Source organism: Mchenga conophoros, linkage group LG16 (genome assembly GCF_057382185.1).
Source record: "Mchenga conophoros isolate Kocher_MC1m ecotype Shallow Benthic linkage group LG16, M_conophoros_male_GT1.1, whole genome shotgun sequence".
Classification (NCBI taxonomy): Eukaryota; Metazoa; Chordata; class Actinopteri; order Cichliformes; family Cichlidae; genus Mchenga; species Mchenga conophoros.
The window spans coordinates 39,035,385-39,059,536 of NC_140541.1; the positions used below are offsets into that span (position 1 = coordinate 39,035,385).

Below are 24,152 nucleotides of genomic sequence, written 5' to 3' on the forward strand. Positions count from 1 at the left end.
TAGTAAAACGTTTATGTTGTGTGAAGTTCTATTATGCTGTATATAAATGTAAAAACTTGCAGGTCAAAGGTCATCACAGTTCGAGTCAGTGATTCTGTAAGATGGGCTGATGAGCACAGCTCGCTCTCACATCACAGTTTGTTTCAGGGAGGCGAAGGTTTTACTGCCAACAAGGTTCAAACCCTGAACAGAGTCCTCGCAAAGACAGTGTGTGTGTGTGTGCGTGAGTGTGTGTGTGTGTCTGTGTGTGTGAGCTGATAAAATCTCTCTGTGTTTCTAAAGGAAAGCCATCTGCCTTCATGCTGTTATGTAAAACTGGAACACACACATACAGTTTTTTCAAAGACCAAACAAACTGTTTTAGCCGTGAGGAGCAGTGATGTCAGAGTCATGTGACTGGGTCTTCAGCAGCAGATCCAGGGTCAGGCTGGTCCCAGATCAGCTCAGTGACAGACGCATGCTGGGCTGAACCGTAACTGCACCTCACGTTATCAGGTCAGCAGGTCGTCTGTGGGGTTTAACGAGGATCGGCTGAGACTGATCCCTGCGAGCGTCACCCTGCTCTCCAACAACACTGGGCGCTGCCCCTCAGCAGGCTTCCTGAAGTTGGCCAATCAGAAAGTGGACCTTAGTGAGTCGGATGTTAAAGAGAAGCAGCTTGTTTCACAGAGGATGGCGTGTCAGATAAGGATTACTCTGAACTGTGACAGAATGCCTGACAGAACAGAGCTGGGCTAAGCAGACAGGACCAGGTAATCAGATTACCTGCATGAGCTGTGGGCTGCCTGCGCTCTGTAACTGATGCTGCCTTCCTTTCATGTCTTTATGTCTGAGGCAGGCCCAGACAGGAAGCTGCTGTCATGGCATGTCACCTCCCTCGCCGACCCCTCTCATCTGCACTCGTCCTTTTTATCTGCAGACTTGACTCAGCGCTGACGTGAGCTGAGTCAAGAGTCGCGGCGAGGTTAAAACAGACTGATCCGGGATAAGCTCAGGTTTAAATCTGCATGTGATCTCAGACATTTATAGGTGCTTCTGCTTCAGCGGCGCTTCGAGAAAACGCCACTTTATTTAGAAATGTGACATCTGAGCCCTGAAGGTCTGAACCCCAGCACATCACAAAACAGGAAGGTGTCGGGCTGTGGGCCGACACTGGGCTTACATTTCTCAGCTGATATTATTTGAACAAAACTGCAGTGAGAGAAAAAAGGCAGCTTTATTAAATATTGGACCTGCTTTCAGATGTAATGAATAACCAGCTCACGCTCTGCTCTTGGTATTTTTTATTAATCGTTTGTTAAATCAGACAAATTCAAAGAAACCCTTCAAACTAAAGCTCTGTGCTCCCGTCAGCTCCTCAGCGAGCTGAACCATCGCGACGTCCTCCTTCAGGAAGACATAAAGTGCATGAAGTCCTGCTGAGAGAAGCCGGCGTGCTTCCGTCCGACCGGACGTCCAGTCCGAGTCCACGTTTATCAACCAGTCAGATCAGAAACGATTTCTCGCCAACAGCAGCAAACGAACAGAAACAGGAAGCAGGAGTCGGGGCGGGGCGGGGTACTGCGGTTGCAGGACTCTTTCGATCCGTCAGCAGTCTGAATCCCTGAACTTTAAACCAGATCGGAATGATGAGAAACTTCCTGGACATCAGACCGGCTCCCCTCTGTGTCGACGACTGTACACTGACAGCACCAGGCGGCACAGCAGGGGGCGCTATGGGACAACAGCTTCAGGTAAAACATCATTTCTATCCTATACAAACAAAGTTTAAATTGATCTTTTCATGAATTTATTGATAAATATTGTCCTGCAGAGGAGACGGACGAGGTATGGCGGCGGCGGCGGCGTTTCTGCTGCTGCTGTCGGAGTGAAGGTGGTGGTGATGTCATCGCGTTTGGTTTGTGTCCTTTGATCGGCTTCCATCCATCAGTTTATGTATTGATCTGTCCATACTGAGCGCCCTGTGTATGTGTGTCTGTCCATGCCATTTGTTTCTGCTGCACACACACACACACACACACACACACACACACACACACACACACACACACACACACACACACACACACACACACACACACACACACACACACAGGGCGCAGGCTGATGACATCATCTCTACAGGCCCAGAGACTTGCGTACGATCTTCTGGGCGAGTTTGTTGAACTGCTCTCGATCTTCCCGCCACATCTTGGAGGCATCGACGTTCGCTCCGCTCTCATCGTTGGGCTCTGAGAGGAGAGGACCGAGTACGGAGGTGAAGCATGGTTTACACATGATGACATCACAGAAAGGTGTGTGATTACCTGCCAGCATGCTGACCACAGACAGCAGGATCTTCTCTACACTCTGGACCGGACTCCACCTCTCTGCACTACTCTCATATCCCATCGGATCGTCGCCCGGAGCGTGGAGGATGGAGATACAGACCCGACCGTCCGGATAGACTGAGGAGGAGGAGGAAGATGATTAGTAAGGGAGCGCGACTCAGCCCGCCCATCTGAAAGAATCCAACATATTTAACGACGACCAGTTCAACACACAGGTTTAGTTTGTAATGCCCACAGGTGCGAATGCTGCCAGACTGGTGACCTGTCCAGGTGGACCTGCTGCTGGGACAGGCTCCACCCACCTGACATGCATGGGTGGATGTTTCTGAATGCTGTGAATCTGATTTTAAGACATTTCTGTTCAAACGCTTCATTAAAGCTGAGACCCGCGTGTCGTGTCGTGAGCCTCTCTTTGAGTTTTTGGGATTCATTTTTTTGTAAAAACTTCATTAAACACTTTCAGCGAGGACATATTTGGAAACAGGATGTTCTTTATCTGCTCCTCAAAGTGCCGCCCGGCCATCGAGTCCTCACAGGTGCAGTAGAACAACACCTGACAGGTAAACAAGCCTCCCGTCAGGTGAGGCAGCACTCAGAGGCTATCTGTTTCCATCAAACATCTCGTTGTTATCAGTGTGCAAAGTGCTTCCTGTCGGCTGTCTGACGTTCCTGCTTTGACAGCTGCTGTTTTATCAGCACACAATAGATACGAGAGCCGAGCAGTTAATCTGATCATTTCACATTTGAATCTCAGCTTCCAACAATTCAGGAAACAAGATAAACCTCCTGCTGCAGCTGGAGCCATGCAGGAGGGAGAACAACCTTTATATTTATTCGTTCAGATATTTCACATTTCTATGAAACAACAGGTTTGATGCAGAGGAGCTGGGTGGTGCAGACCTACAGACACCTGCTGGCAGCCTGGCACCTGTTCTCACCTGTGCGAGCGGTGCCATGCAGGGCAGATGGTGAGTAAACGTTCAGCTCAGAAAGTTTGAAAACTTTTTCTCTTCTTTTGAAACCTGAGACGTGTTTTTTCCATCACCTTTGAGGAGGTTCAGGCCCGCTCAGTGTTTTCTTCTTCGTGGGTTTCACCTGCGGCGGTTGCAGGCTGTTGATGGATGATCAGACGCTACAGTTGCAGGAGGAAGTTCAGCTCGGGGGCATGCTGGTGCAGGGTGGTGATGATGGGCCAGCAGCAAACAGCTTGTCCTCTAATCAGGACTGAGCGTGCTCAGACTGTTACCCTGCTGTGACATCATGGCTCAGCACTCTAATCACAGCAGTAATGACAGCGCGCTAACAGCATGCTAACAGCACGTTAGCAGCATGTTCACATTAGTGCTGCGTGCTGTGACTGGTCACATGACTGCTTTGAAGTCAAACCGACTCTCAGGAGCTTTGGCCGTTACTGTGACAACGCAGCCTTGTGTCACATGACTTGTCACATGACTGAGGGGGTCACTGCGGTCTGTTTACCTATCAAAACAGACGCAAACCAAGCGTGTTCTGTTCAGGAACCTGAGGCACACCTGGAGTAACTCAGGTGTGCCAGGTGTGTTTAAGAGTTTGTCTGTTTTCAGGTGAACATGACGGGTTAAAAGCTGAGAGCGAGGCTCTAAACGAGTCTAAAACCGCAGAAACACGAGCTCGTCGCTGCGGTGATTCACTGTGCTGGATTAAAGTGACTGAGAGGGAGAGAGGATAAACATCACATCAGCTTCTCCACAAACACACCTCCAGTCTGAACCGAGCTTTAACCTTCATAAAACCCTGTGAGAACACAAGCTGTCTGTGCAGGTGAGGGGGCGGAGCTCAGCCGCAGGTGGACTTACTGTTGGGGTGAAACATGTCGCAGGTGAACCTCATCTTTGGAGGACTGAGGGGGTAATCGGAGGGGAAGCTGAGGATGGCTGGAAACACTCCGCCTTCGAAGCACGTGTCCTGAGGACCCCTGAAACACACAGGAAGTACATGTGAGACCCAGAGGGCACGAAACCAAAGAGCACCTGAAGAACTTGGAGAACCCGCCCGGATCACCTGTTAGCAGCTGGACGGGTTTTTAAGTTTAATCTGCTGCTCTTTCTGTTCCCGTCTCTGTAACACCTGTGCACAGGTGACCCTCACTCTGATTTCATGATCCTCTAACAAATTTTTATCTCCCTTGAGAACCTGAAGGAGCAGCTTCAGAACAGGTAACCCGGTCTCTATGAACACATCTGGATGTGAACATCTGCAGGTTTCTGTCCTGTTGACTAATCAGGTGTGAGCAGCCTTGGGAGGCACACAGGTAAAAACAGAGATTAATGTTCCTTGTAAACAAAGACACGTGGAACACGGAGACAGCAAAGCAAACAGGAACATTAACACCTGCTCTCTCCATCAGCACCAGCAGCTAACAAACTCATTTCACGTGTTTGTCTTCATGTTTTTCAGACGCCACTCAGATTTGAATATTTGTTGCTGGAAAGCAAAAAGTTTGTTGTTTTTCAACAAAAATGTGTTTGTTGAAAAAAACTAACTTTGTTCTCGAGTCAGAAGAAGGAGATGAACCAACCTGACTCCAAACCCAGCCAGTGTCAGTCTGTGTAAGGAGACAAATACTGACTTACTTCAACATAACGTGGGTCTGATGTTCAGACCAAATGATGAGAAGATCTTAGAAAGAACGCTGGACTGTAAGCATGCTGTGTACATGCTGCTGCTTCGTCTACAGTGACATATACTTTATCTCCTTACTTACTCTTATTGTTGTTAGTATTGTGTTGTTGCTGTACTTGGTCTCAGCGTACCTTTCTCATGGAAAAACGTCCTGTCAGAAAAAGCGGAGCGGCTCCCCACACAGCTGTTGGAGTAGTTTCAGTTACTTGGGGAGAACGTCCTGTGGCTCCTTTAGAAGCAGATCTTTGAACCGGCTTGGAGAAGCTGTTCTGCTCCTGCAGCTAGGGCTGTGCGATATGACCAAAATCTCACATCCCGATATAAGACATCTATCGTCCGATAACGATATAGATCACAAAAATGTAACATTTTCTGTAAATTCTGTGAATCTCGGGCAGCTCGTCTTGTGTGAAGTGTTTCCAGCTGCGCGTCCTCGAGTGTTTTAACGATGCATGAAACTATACATTTTTAGACATAAGTTGTAACGGCGCCGTTTTCTTTGTATTTATTACACGGCGTGCTGCGGGGAAAAGCCTGTTCTAACGTTTGAGTCTAAGGTTTATTTTTTAGCACCTGGCGGCTCTTTTTTACTTCTCATCGTAAATAATCTGCATCTTTCACGTGATTCAGTTTATTTTGAAAAGTCTCAACAGGATCTTGAGTTTTATTGTGAAAGGTTTATGTGGAACATAAACAAGCGGACACGCGATGCTGTTACCGTTGCTGTTGCTAACAACAACACATAAAACCAGGCGCTTGTCTGTAGTGTGGTTTTATTAAATATAAGAGAAAGAGAACTTTAATAAATGAATATAGCCACTACAGTGACATCAGAACCATGAACAAATATTGCTGTAAACAGTTTATTTTGCGACACCACGAAACAAACGATAGCGTAAAATGAAACTATGGACGTTTTTATATCGTCATCCGATATATATCGTTATATCGAACAGCCCTAGCGGCAGCTGTTTGAAGCTCACCGATCCGTATCAGCTGCAAGGACACGGCGCCGGTATCACAGCGTGTTTATGATCGTTACGCCGTCATGGAGCTTCTGAGTCATCAGAGTTCAAGAGGACGTTTGAATATCTGAGCACATCACAGATCTGAGGTCAGGCAGATCAGCCGATCTGATCGTCTGTCTGCAGATTACTTCGGCTTCACCTCCTCCACCATCAGCCGCTCTAATCACTGACCACACACACTCTGATTGGCTATCTGTGCTACCAATCAGCGCTCGTCTGACGCGTGTTCTTTTATCAGATCTGAGAGCAGTTTGATCAAATCAAAGGGTTTCATCACCTGGATCCAAACAGTGACGCCGCTACAGCTTTATGAATGTAAGGTTTGGAGCGAGTACCTTGCATCACTTTAACTGGCACATCGCTGGCGACCGGGACACAAGGACGCTGACCAGCTGAGGACAAAACAAGTCAGAGCGCCAGAGGTTCAAAGAGCGGAAACAACTGAGCGTCAAAGAGCTCGTATTCACAAGTGGACTCCTGTGACTGTCTATAAAACACACATGTATACTGCCTGGTGACAGCACCGAAAACACCAACGGCTCGTCTGTGAGCATACTGGGTCCAGTCTGACACAGGTGGGCGGGTCCCGTCTGACACAGGTGGGCGGGTCCCGTCTGACACAGGTGGGCGGGTCCCGTCTGACACAGGTGATCCCTGTTTGCGTCTGAAACACCTCCAGCTGTCTATCAGTGTAGGCGGAGCCATGGCAGAGGATCGGGGCGCTCCCAGCAGCTTGTTTCTGAATCTTCGACCAACCAACGAGGCACAAAACAGCCAGCCGTTAAACATGAGCAGGCAGCTCAGACGTCTTCCCATGAAGAAACAGCATCTCAAAGCGCAGCTCAGAGGGCCGACCTGCTCAGGTAATGACCTCGGTAATGATAGGGTGTGGCGCGGTGATGTCATCGGTCAGGGGGATGGCAGGTATGTGGATGGTTGGCCGCAGCACGAGCTGCAGGTTAAATTGAAGGGCAGACTGAAGCTGCTGTCACGCCAACATCCACAACAACAGAAGGCTCCGTTACTAATGACAGACTGAGGGCGCTGCCTTCACTGACATCATGTTCATGTTGGTTTCTTAGGTACAATAACTTCTGGACATCTACTGCAGTCAGGATGTCTACTTTCACACCGAGTACTCAGAGTACACAGCTGTAGGTCCACATCTGGGGTGTTTTAATGGATTTAGATCCACTGTAACTTCTTCCAGTCACAGGTGAAACACCTTCAGCAGATGGTTTTCTGACTCCTTGAAGAGTCTCAGGATCAGCAGATGTTCTCTGTAGCTTGTCGCTTCAGTTCTTGCTGAGACTAATTTTGGTCTGAGACAGCACGAAGCTGCAGCATCTTTAATAACTGATAAGAAATGTTTTTGTCTAACAGCGTATTAAAGAGGACATGAAACACTGAACACATCGAGGCTAATTTACCCCACTGAGCTCTGACTCTGACACACATGTAACTGCTGTGAAGCTGGATTTAACAAATAACAGCTTAAAGTTATAAAAACATGTTTCTGTCAGTACGAACGTGACGTCAGGTGGTTGGTTGGCTGCAGCTAACAGCCTCTCCTCTACACTGTCCTTTACAAACACCAACATCACGGCTAACAGCTGGATTTCCTGTTTCAGTGCAGCTAGCCAAACAGCCACTTCCTGCTACAGACACAGACAGTAAAGTGGACAGTATGTCCACAGTATGTCCTGGTTTCACATAAACTCACTGCTGCAGCACTACAGTGATCCCCTCACACTGATGTTTAGCTTTAATGTCCCTATTTTCCTCTGAGGTATCGATCCTGTCACTAGTTAGCTAACATAAACTAATGTGAGTCTGTTAGCCTCAACCAACCAATCACATGACGTCACGCTCGTACTGACAGAAGATGGTGCTGAACATGACCCGGGCCCTATTTCAGAAAGCCGGTTTAGAAAACTCAGAGTGAAAAACGATACTCAGGGTTGAGTAACCCCGAACTGTCCAACTCGGAATATTCGGTTTCAGAAAGGCTGATAACAAGTAGTTCAGTCAACGCGGAGTTGCTTTAACCCCAAGTTAAGCGCGCGGACGAGGATACATAAAGCCCTGATTAGTGGAGCACAGATTAAGCGAGTCACCATGGAGACGGAGGGAAAGAAGGCGCAGTCAATGTATTTCACAGCGCTTGAGGCCGAAATTCTGATGGCAGCATATGCCGATAACATGCAAATTGCGCGGAAAAAAAGTAACACAGCCACAGCTGCAAAAGAAAGTGAGCATGCATGGCAAAACATAGCCGACAGAGTCAATGCGTGAGTGTTAATTTAAACATTGATCTAGGGATTTCCACCCATTTAACACGTTATTTTATTTTATTTTTTATTTTATACATTTTATTTTGTGATGTGATGTGAGCGCAGGTGCAACCCAACAGGCCCCAAACGTTCCTGGCAGCAAGTAAAAATGAAATATAAAAATATAGTCCAAACAGGTAAGGTGTAATTGTATTATGAGCCATAGTGCTTGGTCTGTTTGTCCGATGTAAATTGATTGCAGTTAGAGGCTACATTAATTTCCTTTCTGTAAGCACTTATTGAAATTATCTGAGCACATTACAAGTACATATTTGCTTACTCTGTATGCTCAAATGTGACCCGTTATAGCCAACAGAAAAAAAGCGGAGGCCCGAAAAACAGGTGGGGGTCCTCCACCACCACCACTCACAGAGGCTGAGCAGTTGGCTTCCACATTTGTGATAATGTTGGCAGCATCACATATGATCTTCACAGTGCAGAGAACACAAATTAGCATCCATTACTATAATGAAATAATTTGTTAGTTTGAAATGCTACAGGGAACTATGTACCTGTACATTAATGCTGTGGAAAGACTTCCTGTTCACATAGTCTCCTTCATTTACTGGAGGAGCAATGATTGGAATGTGAGTGCCATCTATACAGCCAATCACGCCTGGGAACCGTGAGAATAAATGTAAAATTTAAGTAGTAGTTCAAGTATCACCACATCATGAATTAAGTTTCGTTCATCCTGATACCTGCAATTTTGTGGCATCCCTCTTTGATAAATCTTGTGGGTCTATGACCGGGGAACACCACAGACGAGTACACGAGACGTTTCAGTGCAACTGTAACATTCCTGACTGCCCGACAGACGGTAGCCTTGGAAACGTGCTCAGCGTCACCAATATTATACAGAAAGCTCCCGTTTGCAAGAAACCGAAGTGCAATACAAATAATATGTACAGAACTGAGAGGATGTCCGCGATGTGTCACATGAGCAATATTAGGCCTGAGGATGTTATTCAAATAAATTATAGATTGTGCTGAAAAACGGTAACGTTCACACAGGAAATCATCAGGAAATGATAAAATGTCCAAACGCGCTCTAATCACTCTCTCCCGGCGGAGAGCTCTGCGGAGAATTTGGGCTTCAACATCTACTGGCTCTTCAAGGAAGGGGCACGCCATCTCTGACACTTCCTACAGTCAGGTTTCTGACAAAGAGGCGGAGAACGTCAGGGTTAGTTGAAGTAAACCTGCTAGGGGGCAGGTTAGCTTCACGGAGTGTGTCGTCATAGTAACTCGCTCAGAATTAATCTAAACTCGCTTTGTGAAACCGAAAACCCAGAGTTTTCGTTAACTCAGGGTATACTTACTCAGAGTTTGCACTAAACCGGCTTCCTGAAACAGGGCCCCGGTGTGTCAGGATCAGTGGGGTAAACATGTTCAGTGTTTCATGTCCTCTTTAAAAACACACCTCACAGTTAAAATGACACTTGAACATCTTTGTTGGTCCTCAGCTGTGTCCACACTTCATGGAGAATGATGCTCCTGGTTGTTTCTGTAGGTAGACCAGGCCTTGGTCTTCAGATTAAGACTTCTCCAACACTCGACATCTTTAAAATCCACCTGAAGACACATATTTACTCCCCAGCGTTTAAATTTGAACACTTTTGTGTTGTCTTGTTTCCTGCTCTGTTTTCTTCCAGCCATAAATCCACTGACTTGCCTTAACTTTGTGTTAGTGGGGAGTGTACCGATAGCTGTGTTTCATCTCCAACACTTTGAGAACAGCGACACCTTCTGGTCTCACTCGGTCATCGTCACACTGAACCTGTGAGTTTAGTTGCCATGGTTTACACGTATGAGGGTGACTTCATGACTCAAACTGCAGGTTTTTACTTTCTGAGTTTGGCATAAAGTGTGAAGCAGGTTAAAGAAACAAATACAGAGAGGTGAGCCTGTTACAAACACTAACAGCTGCTAATAAAAGGATCAGACAACTGATCCCAGCAGACGGGAGGTTAAAGCCATGAGGGAGCAGCATTGTTCGCTTTTTAAATGCAATTAGTGTGATTAGTGGATCTATGGAGCTCCGTCGCTGCTTTCATGACTGAGCCTGACCTTTAAGCACTCAGCACAGAAGTGAAAGTAACTCGTTTGTGCAACAGCCAAATTAGACAAATGCTGGTGCTCACAGAAGTGCTTCAGGTGACTGAACTGAGCTATATGATAACCCGACGGGTGGGGCTGAGATAGATTTCGGTCGCTCGACCGGAGATATCGCTAGCTCCGGGACGCCGGGCTAGCAATTTTGCGAGCCCTGGACGGCTTCAAGCTGATAGTAAAAGCAACAAACTCAAATAACCACTCATAACAACCGAGGTATGCAGAAAAGCACCCCTGAGCCTTAGAACAGATGATCTACAGCGGCAGAAGACCACACCGGTGCCACTCCCACCAGCTAAAGGACATTTTATACCTGCTACGCGCTGCCTTGCAAACAGCACCTTACAACAGAGCAGCGTGGGAAAGGACAGAAGGAGCAGGTAACTGGCTCTTTAAGAACAGGAAGTGGAGGATACAGTTCACTCAGACTCACCAAAACCGGACAGCAGAAGATAAAAAACGCTCTGATGAGTCTCGATTCCTGCTGCTACATTCTGAGTTTGGAGTTAACAACCTGAAAGCAGGGATCCTCCTTTGCTTCAGATTCACATCGACAGATTCATGGATGCACCAGCATCATGAGGTCATGATGATGTCATGTCCACACAAACCAAAACCTGTGATGCTTGTATAACCCAGTTGAAGCCAAGCACCTAAGAGTTAAAGGAGCTCTAACCCAGTACTAGTGAACTGTACCAAATAAAGTGGCTGTGAGAGTCCAGTTATAACTGACACTAGGGCTGCCACGATTAGTCGACTAGTCACGATTACGTCGACTATCAAAATCGTCGACGACTGATTTAATAGTCGACGCGTCGTTTGAAGCTTTGTAAGATCCTGAAAGCCGCAGGAACAAGTAGTAGGATTTAAGAGTGTAATAACGGACTGAAACAGAAGATGGCAGCACTGCATGTACAAGGATGCCAGCTGCCGTTAAACCCCGAAGAAGAAGAAGCTGTGTCCCAGAATTCATAGCGCAGCCCAGCTCTGTTGTCAACAATGGCGGCAGCTAGTTAGTTTTAATATTACTCTTATTATTCTTTCCGGGTCACAAAATAAACGTTTAACATATTTTCAGGCGAGACTGTAGCTGTGTAAACCTCAAATATCTGCTCAGTTTATCAGGACACCACATATTTTCAAAAGCGCTCCGACGTTTTCGGAGACGTCTGTTACCCACTAGCTCGATAGCTAGCCGGGGGCTAGGTCACTAGAGCCGTGAGAACACCGGACTCCCGGCAAATCGTTTTCAAACCCACCGCCGTCACTTAGCTTAAAATGTTATTGTTTGGCTTTTTTCAGTATTTTATTTGTTCCTGAGTAAATCAGTTTGTCTGAGATTAAAGTTATAGTTTTTACACAGCTGAATAAACGTCAAGCAGACAGCTGATTATCAGAAGTGTGAGATGCTCGAGAATTTACTCCGGTGTCCTGTTATAGTTTAGATAGCAAGGAGTTTATTAAACTTCACCGAAACAATCTGCAAACTTCATTAAACTTTAATAAACTATCATCTTGTCTTTATTTTTAGTTAGCACTTAACTTAAACACTTAAAGCTGTAAGCTAATGATAGTTATATAAGAGCAGATGCTGCTGGTGCAATAAGCTGTACGCTGTATGTCCAATGGATGATGATGTGATTAGTCGACTAATCGCAAAAATAATCGGTGACTAGTCGACTATCAAAATAATCGTTTGTGGCAGCCCTAACTGACACATACACAATAACACTCCAAAACAAATACAAACACCCAAAAATGACTCAAACGTGTGTTTCCATGGAGACGGGGTACTCACATGATGAGAGCCTCCCACTCGAAGAAGTTCTCCTCGTTCACTGGACCTGCACAGCAAACACAAACTCTTTAAATCTCGGGTGTCTGACTGTTGGAACAACACGCTGAACATCTGAAGACACATCTGCAGAAGCTACAGATGTGTTCTGGTGTCTCACCTGCCACGATGCCCTCAGGTGGGTTCAAGGTCAGCTCTGAAACACAAACACAGAAAGATGAGTGACCTTTGACCTCTGCTGTGATCCGGTCTCAGTCACATTTTTAAACAGCTGATAGATTGTTTGCTTTCCCATGTTGAAGAAATGATTAACATTTATTCATTTAAAAACAGCCTAAAGCAAGAAAGCAGTTATAAAAGACGTCCCAATTATCTTAAATACCAATCAGATTTACCACAATGATCTATGTCGAACTGTTTATCCATAACTGTAAATCTGCAAGTTCGAACACTTATACACAACATAATACAACTGTAATTACCCCTAACCTGTAAAGTTGCAATTGTTATACATAGCTCTACGTATACACCTTAATATATACTCTGTATATATTATCACTGTGACAGTGTTGCAACTACTTGCACTTTAAATTCTGTTTACACCCACATAAACTACAAGATTCACAAAGCACTGTTTGTGTGTTTTACTTTCTTTTAGGGAACGTGCAAACTAAGAATTTCATTGCTCTGCGTAACCATTTGTGTTTTGCGGTGTACATGACAATGAAGTTCTTGAATCTTGAATGAATCGACTAATCTATGCAGAATTCACATTATTACACAAGATTAAAGTGTAGCAGCCTGAAATGAGCGCATTAAATAAATGACAGGCCTAAATATGAATGTGTACCGAGGCTAATCCCCCAGTTCAAGTTCTTATCGTTAGCCCTCAGTGCACCAAATTACATTTAAAAACCTTCAAATTTATCACTTTCAGAAAAGGCAAATCAGCCGCCGTGTCAGTGCAGCGCTGAAGCCTCGCAGCGAGTTTTCCACCTGCGCTCTGTGCTCCTGTAACCAACAGATAAACATGATGTTCGCACTTTGTGTTCATTTAACATACTTTAGAAAAGTTTTGAAAGTTACATGACGGCAGCTATATGGAACATTCTGGATAACGCCACAAACACATTATATAAGCTCCAAATTATACCGCGGTTTAAACTGCAGGTGGACAAAGCCGACACCGGATTATTCACACTGTCCAGATATTCATCAGGTTATCGGTTTGAGTCGCAGGTACAGAAGAACAAACGCGGACAGCGAAGAAAAGCTCAAATCGACCGAACTTTTAACGAGTTTCGTACAGAGATACAGGCGCTAGCGGAGCTGTTAGCTTAGCATGCTAGCTAACATTAAAAGACCTCCCATTGGCTGAAAGCGGCTCGCGTTACTCACGTTTGTACTCGGCCATAAGTCTCTTGAGCGCTGTGCCAGCCATCGTGTTTACCGGAGAAAATAACAAACAAACAAATAAACAAAAGTGGCTCAGTTTCTCAGGTTCTCACAGAGCAACGGACCAACAGCTGATCCGACTGAGCATGCGCAAAACGTGTTTCAGTTTGCGTGTCAGCAGACAGCGCACCCTGTCGACAAAAATAAAAACAATTCATTTAAAAACAAATAAAAAATAATTAATGTTTAATAATTAAGGTCATTTGTTTAATTGTAAACTTAATTTTACTCAGGTAAATGTTTTTGTGCCTTTAATAAATGTTATATAGTCTTTTTATTCAATTTTGTCTTTATTTAATTTAATTTATGTATGTAATTGATTTCCTTACCTGGATGACTGAGAATCAAGATGTATGCATGTAATAATAAGTTACGGTCTAACTGTGCCACGGTCTAAATGTGCCACAGCAGATCTGTTTTGTTGTTGTTGTTGAATACTCAAATACATAAATAATAAAATTAATTAATTAATTAAATTCAAGTCAACTTTATTTATACAATGCCAAATCACAACAACAGTCACCTCAGGGTGCTTTATATTGTAAGGTAGACCCTACAATAATACATACAGAGAAAAACCCAACAATCATATGACCCCCTATGAGCAGTGGGAAGGCCACGGTGGGAAGGAAAAACTCCCTTTTAACAGGAAGAAACCTCCCAGGCTCAGGGAGGGGCGGGGCCATCTGGACCCACTGGTTGTGGTGAGAGAAGGATGACAGAATGGTGTGAAAGAGAGATTAATAACAAGTGTGATTTAGTGCAGAGAGGTCTGTTAACACATAGTGAGTGAAGAAGTGTCTGACAGCGAATGACTGCCTGGAAATAGTGCCACATGTGAAAAGTAAGTATGTAAAACTGGTGGTGGTCAGAGGGCCCGGTGGCGCCAGTGTCCGGCAGCCTCGCCTCTGTCAGTGCGCCCCAGGGCAGCTGTGGCTACAATGTAGCTGCCATCACCAGTGTGTGAATGTGTGGATGACTGGACGTGTAAAGCGCTTTGGGGTCCTTAGGGACTGAGTAAAGCGCTATACAAATGCAGGCCATTTACCATTTACCAAAAGTGATGATTTCCTGTTTTTCTCTTTTTACTTGTAATGACTCATTGGTCTGTGTGACCTTTGACCTAAGAGTGCAGTTTCCAGACTGTTTTTAAAATATTCAAACTATAATCGGCAGTCAGAACTCAACTTTGTTACTTTATACAGTGAGAAAGTTCTGTGGCCTGAATATTGAACTGCTGGATTTTGCCTATATTATCTGCCGAGGGATGTTTTTATCTGTTATTGTTGTTGCTGTGTGCAAATGCTGCAACTGCACACAGCTGCCACATCAGAACGTGCTGCAGTAAGTTCCTCTTTATCAGGAAGTCTAGTTCAAGGCCCTCTGCTGCCTCCCCCCAACAAGATGTAGATGAACTAAAGAGCATAAAAAGAAAATGAATGTTGATTACACAACAAATATTTATGACCTTTTCTCTGATTATGTTTTTTTGGGTGAACAGTCCTGCTTTTCTTTTGCAGCCCTACTGAGCTTCCAATCATGAGGCTTGACTCACACTGACTGTTTTATTGTTACAGTTTAAAACTCCTCAAGGTGAATGTTGTTGCGATGTGGGGCTACGTAAATAAAGCAGAATGGAATTGAAATCAGTAAACATGATAATGTTCTGAAACAGTTGCATTATCAAACAGATCTGTTATACGCTGCTTGACGATAAATCTAAATTAATCTAATTCTAAAGGAGGTCTGATCCTAATCACTGATCTGAGGGTCTCTATGGTTTTACAGACGAACAGCAGCAGCTTTGTGTCTCAGCAGCTGCATCTTGACAGCGTGTTTGGGGACCTCAAATTAAAATGTAATGATGTAATAATATCAACAGTTAAACAATCATTTTTGGCATCAAATATGAATTATAGTCTTTAAAGAATCAGCATTAAACTCATCAGTATTTAAAATATCACTGTTAAATTATATAGTCAATATTGTAGTCATCAGTGTTCAAAATTAACATTAAATCACTGAATGCTGATAACACGAATGTTAAAGTATTAAAAAGTAAATCATTAAATGTATTATACTCAATAACAAAATGATCAGTTTTTTAAAAACTGAGTCATCATTTAAATGATCAATATTCAAATATTCTTTAAAGGATCAAAGTTTAAATTATTAACATTGAAGTTTCATGTTAAGCAGAAAAGAAAAAGAAAACATCTAAAACACAAAAATCATCACAAATCTCAGACATTTCACAGAAATATCAGATGTAAATTATAGTCAGTTATTTTTCAAACAATAAGAAGTAAAATGAAACTATCATAGAAATGATCTCTGTATGGATAGACGTCAGGTTTAAATCTGTTTGGAGGTAAAAATCTATCAGAAATTCAAACAAACACGAAACCTTAAACAGTGTATGGATAATTATATAAACGATGGTTGCAACCAACACATCACCCAGCTGTTTTTTAAAGTGATCATAAACTTTTCACAGACACAAAGCACTATACAACAAAACAGAGTAAAACAAGTCGGATTAAAATATAATAGAAAATTAATGTGCCGTTAACAGCCAGAATAATGTAAACAAGCATTTTAATAACAGCAACTATCAGTAAAAGTCTCAACTGAAGACCTGGTTAAGGTCTCCAGAGTCAGATAAATGTAATTGTAGAGGCAGACTGCTCCATAACCTTGGTGCCACAAACTACGGAGCTCTGTTGCCCTCAGTCTTTACCCTCGTACAAGGAAGAACTAACAAACTCTGAACCTGTGATTGGAAACTGTAAGCAGCAGCGTGCTTAGTAAGAAACTTGGATAGAACATCTTGGTCCTGGCTCAGGTGATCTGTAGTAAATCTACTAGAAAGATCTACTAAGACCAAGTGTAGAGAATTTAAGAAAGGAGTATGTGTGCTTGCTAGGGTTACCAGGGCCCCACCCTGGAGCCAGGCCTGGGGAGGGTGCCAGGCCTTAGTCCGTGGGGCCTGGCAGAGGACAGCCCGAAAAAAGGACATGGGCCCATCCTGCTGCAGGTCCACCACCCACAGAGGGCAGCATAGGCGGTGCGTTGTGTGCTGGGTGGCGGCCACTGGTGGACCGATCCCTGGCTACCAAGGCTGGCAATCAGGACATGTAATGTCACCTCTCTGGTGGGGAAGGAGCCTGAGTCTGTGCGTGAGGTTGAGAGGTACCGAGGTACCTAAACGTATAGTGAGGGTGCGCTGGGAACGCCTTGCAGAGGCCCCGGTCCACAAGATCTTCAATGCACAGCTCCACCAGAGCTTCCACAACATTCTGAGGGAGACTGGGGATATTGAGTCCAAATGGACCATGTTCAGCACCTTCATTGCAGAAGCTGCTGCACTGAGCTGAGGTGAGGTGGTTGGTGCCTGTCATGGTGATAACCCCCGAACCAAATGGTGGACACCAGAGGTGAAGGGAGCCACCGGGCTGAAGAAGGAGTCCTATCGGGCTTGGTTAGACTGTGGGACTTCGGAGGCAGCTGAGAGGTACCAGGCCAAGCTGAACGCATCTCAGGAGGGGAAAGTGGTGTTCTACCTGCCCTGTGTACAGTGCAGGTGAAGCACTGCTGACTTCGACTGAGAAAATTGTCGGGCGGTGAAAGGAATACTTCAAGGACCTCCTTAATCCCACTGGCATGTCTTCTGTGGTGGAAGAGTCTGGGGACGCGATGGATGACCCGCCAATCTCTGGGGGCGAGGTCACTGAGGCAGTTAAACAACTGCTTGGTGGCAGAGCCCCTGGGGTGATTGAGGTCCGCCCCGAGTTCCTGAAGGCTCAGGATGTTATAGGGCTGTCCTGGTTGACACACGTCTGCAATGTTGCGTGGAGATCATGGGCAGTACCTCTGGATTGGCAGACCGGGATGGTGGTTGCCATCTTTAAGAAAGGGGACTGGAGGGTGTGTTCCAACTACAGGGGGATCACACTCCTCAGCCTCCCTCCCTAGGAAAGTCTATACCAGGGTGCTGGAAAGGAGAGTCAGTCTGTTAGTCAAACCTCGGATACAGGAGGAATAATGCAGTTTTTGTCCTGGTCGTGGAACAATGGACCAACTCTTCATCCTCTCGAGGAGTTTTCCCAACCAATCTTACATGTGTTTTGTGGACTTGGAGGAATTCGACGGTGTCCCTGAGAGATGCTCTGGGAGTATACGGTGTCTGGCCCATTGCTACGGGGGATATGATCCTACATTTATATACAATACAACCGTTGCAAGAGCTTGGTCCGCATAGCCGGCAATAACTCAGACTTGTTCTCGGTGGATGAGGAAGGAAAAACAGGGGGGCCAGAAAGTCCAAAACACAGTTCTAGGGTTCAGCCTAGTCATGGGGAAAACACAGGGAACCGGACACTTTAGGGGCCAGCCAGGATGCCAGTGACATAGACACAGCACCTCAATGGACAGGTCAAGAGACCAGCAAGCTAGACCCTCTAGCGACTTGCCTGGAGGTTGGTGTTGGCAAAGGTTACAGGAGACTGATGATGATGATGGCAATAAAGACCTTCTGGTGGCATGACCAGCGAGAGATGGCAGAGCGCCTAAGGAGGCCAGACAGGATGCCGCAGCAGTGAGTGGAGTCCTTCAGGAGGTTTGGGAGGTTGGTGACAGATTTGACCCCTCAGGATGCTTGGCAGGATGCAGACAACGGCATCAAGGGAGGAGACCCTCTGGATGCTTGGATTGAAACTGTTGTAGGTGGAGGTGACAGGACACCACTGGTGGCTTAGCTGGGGGTCAATAACATTGATGAGGGCCCTCAGAAGACTTGGCACCAGGCAGCCAACAACAGAGGAGGTGGATGTAAGTCTATGTAGCAGAGGCCCAGAGGTGACACAGGAGCCATTTGCTCTGATTCAGGCAGGGCGGGAGTCACTCTTTCTGGACTTTTTGGATTGGTTTGGATAAATGCATTTATTTGTCGGTTGCAGTGGTCTGGAACTGAGATGACAAACCTTGCTGACTGTACATACAATACACAACTTCACACTGGGGCGTCAGGTCGGGCTAGGTAGCAAAAGGAAAAACAATGAAATGTGTAAAACTAAAGGTCAGATCAGGAGAAAAAAGAATTTCTGCTCATAATGATCCTTAGACGGAGTCAGCATGAGGAGGAGACAAAAACTCCAGCACATATCATCACATCATAACACCCTAAAAACACAAGACAAACAACATACCAAAGGTAGCCGAATGAAAGATGATGGATATGCTGTCTTGTTGAAAATGTCATTTATTGAAAATACTATTGGCTAGCAGCAGAAAGGCCATAACCCAAAGAGGGCTAAAGGCTGACCCTCCAACTCTGGCCCAGTGGTTTGGGATAGTGAAAGAAATTTTTGGAATGGAGAGGCTTACCTTTGCCCTTAGACGAGCTCGAGAAATTCAAGAAGCTCTGGGAAAATGGATTGTGTGTAATTAAATATTACCATGATGTATGTAGATACTAATGTGGAGACTGTGTACGTCTTCCATGCTGACCTAATGTTTTGTATTCTCATACTGTAAATTAATAAATAAAAAGTTATAAAAAAAAGAAAAAAGGATGCTGTCTTGGTGAGAAGAGGGTGTCAACTGCATTAAGGGACCAGTTGATCAAATCCATAGTTCTTCTTTAGGTTTTAGCTCTGGTGAAGAGGGACCCAAGAGCTCTGGACCCTCTGGTTCAGGCCCAAGCTGCTCAGCAGGGCCCATGGAAATCTCTGGCCTCTCTGCATTCTCGGGACACTGAAGATTCAGGATGCGGAGGCTGGGACTGCTCAGCACACTCAGGGTGCTCTTGGTGCTCAGAGGACTGTGGCTGCTCAGCAGGGCAAGAAATCTCTCTGATGACTGAGGCTGCTTAGCAAATCTCACAGCTGACTCTGACAACTGGGAGTGGCAGAGCTACAACATATACCATATACAAACAGTATCTGAGCCATGAACAGCCTAGGGAACCACCTAGAGGTCTGGTGTGGTGCTTCTGCACTTGCAGACTGGGGTGGTGGTTCCCATCTTTAAGATGGGGGACCAGAGTGTTGTCTCCAACTACAGGGCATAGAAATACAAATAACATTCAATTCAATTAAAATCTACGTTCCTACCCCTCACTTCTGGAGAGGAAAGGTCATCCATAAGTTGAACCTTGGATATAAGAGGAACAATGCTGTTTTTATCCTGATCACAAAACACTGAACCAGCTCTTTATATTCCCAACCAGTCTACATTTGTTTTTGTAGCCATTTGATCCTTCAGAGCCATTTGTTCCCTTTATAGTGCTGGACTCCTCCAGAGCTGCCCTGTGTCACTAACTCATAGGTCTCTGTGCATGCACAATCATCCAGGTAGCATTTTCAGATGAACAGAATCAACTTTCTGGGACTCTGTTCATAGTTTTTAGGCTTTCACTTTGTTGGCCTAAAAATCACACAGCTGCTTTTTGGAGATGATGTATTTTTGCTAGATTCAAGATTCTTTATTTGTCACATGCATAGTTATACGAGTACAACACGCAGTGAAATGTATCCTGATACGCTCCTCGACTGTGCAAAGACAGATAACATTATATACATTAAGCGAATAGGAGGACATTATATAAGTGAATTATGTACTTTAAGTGAATTAAATAAAATAAGTAAATCTAGAAACAATCTAGAAATTCTAAATGAAAAATCTGAAAAATGTACATTGTGCGGGTGGGATGTACTAATAAGTCCTGTCTCTGACACTTATGGATGCTGTGTGTGTGTGGGGGGGGGGGCGGCAGGGACAGACTCAGGACACACTGGAGAGATTTTATCTCTCGGCTGGCCTGGGAACGCCTTGGTGTTCCTATGGATTAGCTGGAAGAGGTGACTGGAACAGGGAACTCTGGGGTCCTTGCTTAGGCTGCTGACCCCGTGACCCGTAAAGGGATAAGTGGAAAAATGGATGAATGTATATCCAACTATGATCACATAGTTGGATATACATGCATAAAGTTAAAAGATTAAAACTAATAAAACAAGTTTTAAAAAGAGACTTTTCCATTTGATTACATTTTGTATGATGGATTATGCAGAAAAAGTAGAATTGGGCTGAAAGATCTATCACTTTATCACCTACTCAGGTTGTAAATCGTGTTTTAAAAAGTAACTAAGTAATTAATTACTTTTGAAAATAAGTAATCAGTAAAGTAACGGGATTACTTTTTTGGGGGAGTAATCAGTAATTAGTTACTGATTACTTTTTTCAAGTAACTTGACCAACACTGATCACCAGCTTTCCAATGTTATTTTTATGTATCTGTTTTGTTTAAAATACAACTTTTTGCATTGCAGATTCTTTATTTTTCTTCTATATGTTTTATCAAGTGATTTAACATCTTTTAAAGGCAAATAGCAGCAGTTTTAAAGTCTGTAAGTCTAACAGAGACCAGAACTCAGGATCCGGTTCGGTGGGTCAATCAGCTCTCTGGCAGCCCAGCAGCCTCCTCAGCTGAGCCCTGATCTCCGTCACCTTTAGGCCATACACCACCGGGTTGAACACAGTCGGGACCATCACCTGGAAGATGGAGGTGAGGACGGAGGCTGTGGGCTGACTGCCGGCCTGTAGGCGGCGCTGCAGCACCTCCACCCCGGTGCTCACGCTGTAGCTACAGAAGACGAGCAGGTGCGGCAGGCACGTGCTCAGTGCTTTGCTGCTGAAGCTGCGCGAGCGCTGCAGGCAGACGGACAGGACGGCGCTGTAAGAGAAGAGCACAAAGATGGCGGGCAGCAGGACAGTAGCTACGATGACCGAGAGGTTGTAGACTTCGCTCAGCAGTGTCTCACGACCACCACAGCTCAGACTGACCAGGCTGTAGATGTCGCAGTAGATCCTGCTGAGCTGCGAGCGGCAGAGCGGCAGACGGCTCGCCAGCAGCACCGCAGTGCCGACCAGCCCGACAGGCAGCAGCCAGCAGAGCAGCAGCAGTGCCAGCACTGTGGCTGGAGACATGACAACGGTGTAGAGCAGCGGGCGGCAGATGGACACATACCGGTCAAAAGACATGGCTGCTAGCAGTAGGAAGCTGGAGGTGCCCAATGAATATAAAAGCCAGGCCTCACACATGCACACACGCAGGGTCACCTGCACTGAGCGGACCCCTCTCAGCAGGTCCACCAGAAGTTTGGGGTAAAACACCGTGCTGCCCGCCACAGAGTTCATCAGCACAGCCGTCACAAACACAAACATGGGGTGGTGGAGGCTCCGCTGGGAGCAGATCACGTATACCACCAGGCTGTCGCTGCACAGCATGAACAGGTAGGCGCACAGGAAGAAGAAGAAGAAGAAGAGCCGCTGATTGGACAGCTGCGCCAGGCCGTCCAGGGTCACTGATGTCACCAGGATGGGCAGTGAGGTCACGTTTACCCCTGCTGACATCATCGGGGGAGACACAACAATCTGAGGGAGGTGTCAGCTGACAGAAAGCTCTGGAACAGCTGCACACAAGTTTAAACCATCAAATCAAAAACAGAAGCAGAAAAAATATTGGTTCAATATCAGATCATCAATTTGCAATTTATCATCAAATGAATACTTATTTGACTCAAAAACATATAAAATGTTACCATTCAAATGATCATTGTTGAAATACTGAAAACTGACACGTAAATCAAAATCATCAGAGTTTAAAATGTGTTTGAATCATTCAGACTGAACTGTTAACGTTTTATCATTTACATGATCAGGATCATATAATCATTACAGAGCGAACGATCAACTAAATCAACATTTAATATTGTAATAATCATGTTTACATTTTGAATTTCACATTACTGCTTTTCAAGAAAACATTTAAATCATCAATATTAAAAGATCAACATCTAAAATCAGATGCAATGACACAATTACCATCAACACTTCAAGAATTATTTCTCAGATGTTGGATTAGGAATGTCTGAAGAATAAAAATATAAATTATAGACTTTAAAGAAGCAGAGATGCAATCATCAACATTTTTAAATTGTAGTGTTAATATTGTTATCATCAGTATTAAAAAGAATATTTAAACCAATAATCCAACTTTAAATGATCAAAAGTAAAATCATTGTTTTTAGGTGTTTAAGTCGTTAGAATTATCAGTGTTTATAATAAAGTCATCATTTACATGATCAATGTTCAAATATTCAAATGATCAGTGTTTAAAGTATCAAAGTGATCAAAGGTTAAATTATTAACATTGAAGTTATCAAGGTTTAAGTCCCTGTTTTAATTATGCAAATGTCTGAATGTCTGTTTAAATGTGTAATAATAATGAAAATCCTTGTTTTAATGATTAAACCTTAAATTATGAAAGTTTGTACAGAAACGATCACTTCAGTCATCATTTATATTCTGAGTGTTTAAAGTATCAACATTAAAATGAGGAACAATTAAATTATCAGCATCATTGTTTCACGACTGTTTAAAGTTTAAATTGTGCGTTAAATAATAACGAACAGAAACATTTGGATCATTGTCACGTTCAGCTGAACAGAAACAGACACAGGAGCTCCCACACCTGGATCATGTGGGCTGAACCCTGAGAGCTGTTTTTATCATCCTCTCGCCTCAGTGGAGCTCATTAACTCAGCCTTATCTGCAATGATGCAAATAAAGTTTAAAGTTTGGATTGTAAATATTTCAAGAATCAAAATACAAAGGATAGAATTTTAAGGAGTGTTTGTTAAAATCATCAATGTCTGAATGATCACAGTTTAATCTGGAACAGATGGATCACAGTTACATAAATGGTCCATATGTCATTAATGAAAATATGAGCAGAATCATTATCAGGTACAAACTACATGGAGACATCACACAGATACAAGTACCTGCCAGTGCTCAGTAATTCAATTCAGTTTTATTTATACAGCACCAAATCACATCAACAGTCGCCTCAGGGCGCTTTAAATTGTAAGGTAGACCCTACAATAATACGTACAGCGAAAAACCCAACAATCATACGTGAATCAGAATCGTGTTTATTGGCCAAGTATATGTGCAGACACATACAGGGGATTTGGTTCCGGTAGATGGTGGCTCTCAAGCACAGCAATGTAAATCACACGCACACACACACGTGTCTATATATACCTTACACATGCGTACACATACATGCACAAAGCTGTGTAAACCAACTATAAATAACTAATCTAAACTTATATACATAAAATACAGAAATGAATGAGGTGGAATGAATACTACACAATGTGCATAAGGTGCAGCTGCAGTCTGGCAGTGGGAGCAGTGTGACAGGTCAACTGTTTAGGAGGGAGATGGCGAGGGGAAAGAAACTGTTCCTGTGTCGGGTGGTCCTGGTCTGCAGGCTTCTGTACCGTCTGCCAGAGGGCAGCAGATCAAAAAGTCTGTGTGCAGGGTGTGAGGGGACTGTGATGATTTTCCCTGCCCGTTTCCTGGTTCT

General features: G+C 44.5%; 2 protein-coding genes across 2 annotated transcripts; both read right to left on the reverse strand.

Moving 5' to 3' along the window:
• Positions 1-1,266: 1,266 nt before the first annotated feature.
• Positions 1,267-13,825, reverse strand: ube2g2 (ubiquitin-conjugating enzyme E2G 2 (UBC7 homolog, yeast)). Its single transcript, XM_085249389.1, has 6 exons — positions 13,661-13,825; positions 12,423-12,458; positions 12,266-12,311; positions 4,166-4,284; positions 2,307-2,447; positions 1,267-2,231 (listed from the first exon to the last, which is right to left on the reverse strand). Exons 1-6 carry the CDS (start codon positions 13,701-13,703, stop codon positions 2,119-2,121), a joined length of 498 nt encoding a protein of 165 aa, XP_085105515.1. The 5' UTR covers positions 13,704-13,825; the 3' UTR covers positions 1,267-2,118.
• Positions 13,826-21,166: 7,341 nt separating this feature from the next.
• On the reverse strand, positions 21,167-22,132 carry LOC146557332 (olfactory receptor 10J5-like). Its single transcript, XM_085250582.1, has one exon. It carries the CDS (start codon positions 22,130-22,132, stop codon positions 21,167-21,169), a length of 966 nt encoding a protein of 321 aa, XP_085106708.1.
• Positions 22,133-24,152: the final 2,020 nt, after the last annotated feature.

Coding starts and splice junctions, on each gene's coding strand:
- ube2g2 (XM_085249389.1), bottom strand. CDS start 13,703: ATGGCTGGCACAGCGCTCAAGAGACTTATGGCCGAGTACAAAC. Junction 12,312..12,422: donor ACCTGAGGGCATCGTGGCAG/GTGAGACACCAG, acceptor TTTGCTGTGCAG/GTCCAGTGAACGAGGAGAAC. Junction 2,448..4,165: donor CGACATGTTTCACCCCAACA/GTAAGTCCACCT, acceptor CCTCCTCCTCAG/TCTATCCGGACGGTCGGGTC.
- LOC146557332 (XM_085250582.1), bottom strand. CDS start 22,132: ATGATGTCAGCAGGGGTAAACGTGACCTCACTGCCCATCCTGGTGACA.